The sequence below is a fragment of the Corvus kubaryi genome, unplaced genomic scaffold, assembly GCF_017639235.1.
Source record: "Corvus kubaryi isolate FWS band 111438036 unplaced genomic scaffold, C.kubaryi_AGA036_p1.0 36967, whole genome shotgun sequence".
NCBI lineage: Eukaryota > Metazoa > Chordata > Aves > Passeriformes > Corvidae > Corvus > Corvus kubaryi.
In genome coordinates this window covers 127,246-129,103 of record NW_024580996.1, presented here as the reverse complement: position 1 = coordinate 129,103, position 1,858 = coordinate 127,246, and the positions used below count along the sequence as shown (strand labels likewise).

Below are 1,858 nucleotides of genomic sequence, written 5' to 3'. Positions count from 1 at the left end.
GCTGGGAATGCCACGGCACTGCTGGGAATGCCACAGCACAGCCGGGAATGCCACAGCACAGCCGGGAATGCCACGGCACAGCCAGGAATGCCACGGCATGGCCGGGAATGCCACGGGGCTGGGAATGCCACGGCACTGCTGGGAATGCCACAGCACTGCTGGGAATGCCATGGGGCTGGGAATGCCACGGCATGGCCGGGAATGCCACGGGGCTGGGAATGCCACGGCACTGCTGGGAATGCCACAGCACTGCTGGGAATGCCATGGGGCTGGGAATGCCACGGCATGGCCGGGAATGCCGCAGTGCCGGGAATGCCGCGGCACTGCCGGGAGCTCACCGGGAACGCCCCCCCCGGAGCAGGGATCACGGGATCATCCGCACCCTGGACCTGCCCATCTACGTGACGCGCGTCAAGGGCAACAACGTCTACTGCCTGGACCGCGAGTGCCGGCCCCGCGTGCTCACCATCGACCCCACCGAGTTCCGCTTCAAACTGGCGCTCATCAACAGGAAGTACGATGAGGTGAGGAAACCTGGGAATGGGATTGGGAATGGGAATGGGAATGGGATTGGGATTGGGATTGGGAATGGGATTGGGGGAGCAACGTGGGCGAGCCCCGAGTCCTCACCATCGACCCCACCGAGTTCTGCTTCAACTGGCGCTGATCAACAGGAAATGGGATGAGGTGAGGAAACCTGGGATTGGGAATGGGAATGGGAATGGGGGAAAACGGGATTGGGAACATTTTGGGAGCATTTTCCAGGGATTCTGGGAAGGCTTTCCATGGATTCTGCCAGCATTTTCCAGGGATTTTTGCGAGCGTTTTCCCAGGATTTTTGGGAACGTTGTCCACAGATTCTGGGGACGCTTTCCATGGATTTTTGGGAACATTTACCGTGGATTCCAGGGATGTTCTCCATGGATTTTTGGGAGTGCTCTCCACGGATTCTGGGGACGCTTTCCATGAATTTTTGGGAACATTTACCACGGATTCCAGGGATGTTTTCCATGGGTTTTTGGGGACATTCTCCATGGATTTTTGGGCACGCTCTCCATGGATTCTGGGGACGCTCTCCATGGATTCCAGGAATGTTCTCCATGGGTTTTTGTGGACACTCTCCATGGATTCTGGGAACGCTCTCCATGGATTTTTGGGGACGCTCTCCACGGATTTTTGGGGACGCTCTCCATGGATTTTTGGGGATGCTCTCCATGGGTTTTTGGGAGCGCTCTCCATGGATTTTTGGGGACACTCTCCATGGATTCTGGGGATGCTCTCCATGGATTTTTGGGAACGTTGTCCGCAGATTCTGGGGACGTTCTCCATGGATCCTGGGCACGCTCTCCATGGGTTTTTGGGAACACTCTCCATGGATTCTGGGAACGCTCTCCATGGATTTTTGGGAACGCTCTCCATGGATTCCCGGAATATTTTCCATGGGTTTCTGGGGTGCCGCGCAGGTGCTGCACATGGTGCGCAACGCCAAGCTGGTGGGGCAGTCGATCATCGCGTACCTGCAGCGCAAGGGCTACCCCGAGGTGGCGCTGCACTTCGTCAAGGACGAGAAGACGCGCTTCAGCCTGGCCCTGGAGTGCGGCAACATCGAGGTGCGGCACGGCCGCGGGGGCCGGAGGGTTCCGGGAGGTTTCGGGGAGGTTTCGGGAGGTTTTTGGGATGTTCCGGGAGGTTTCGGGATGTTCCGGGAGGTTTCGGGATGTTCTGGGATGTTTTGGGAGGTTTTTGCATGTTTCAGGAGGTTTGGGGAGGTTTTTGGGATGTTCTGGGATGTTTGGGGAGGTTTTGGGATGTTTTGGGATGTTCTGGGAGGTTTTTGGAGGTTTCAGGAGGTTTGGGG

At 57.4% G+C, this 1,858-nt stretch overlaps 1 protein-coding gene across 1 annotated transcript in view; it reads left to right on the top strand.

The window, feature by feature from the left end:
• The first annotated feature begins 176 nt into the window (after positions 1-176).
• COPA (COPI coat complex subunit alpha) overlaps positions 177-1,858 on the top strand; it is a 10,602-nt gene continuing 8,920 nt past the window's right edge. The window contains exons 1-2 of the mRNA XM_042020411.1: positions 177-524; positions 1,464-1,610. Of these exons, the coding sequence (XP_041876345.1) occupies positions 192-524; positions 1,464-1,610 (480 nt within the window). The 5' untranslated portion in view covers positions 177-191. The remainder of the gene's footprint in view (positions 525-1,463; positions 1,611-1,858) is intronic.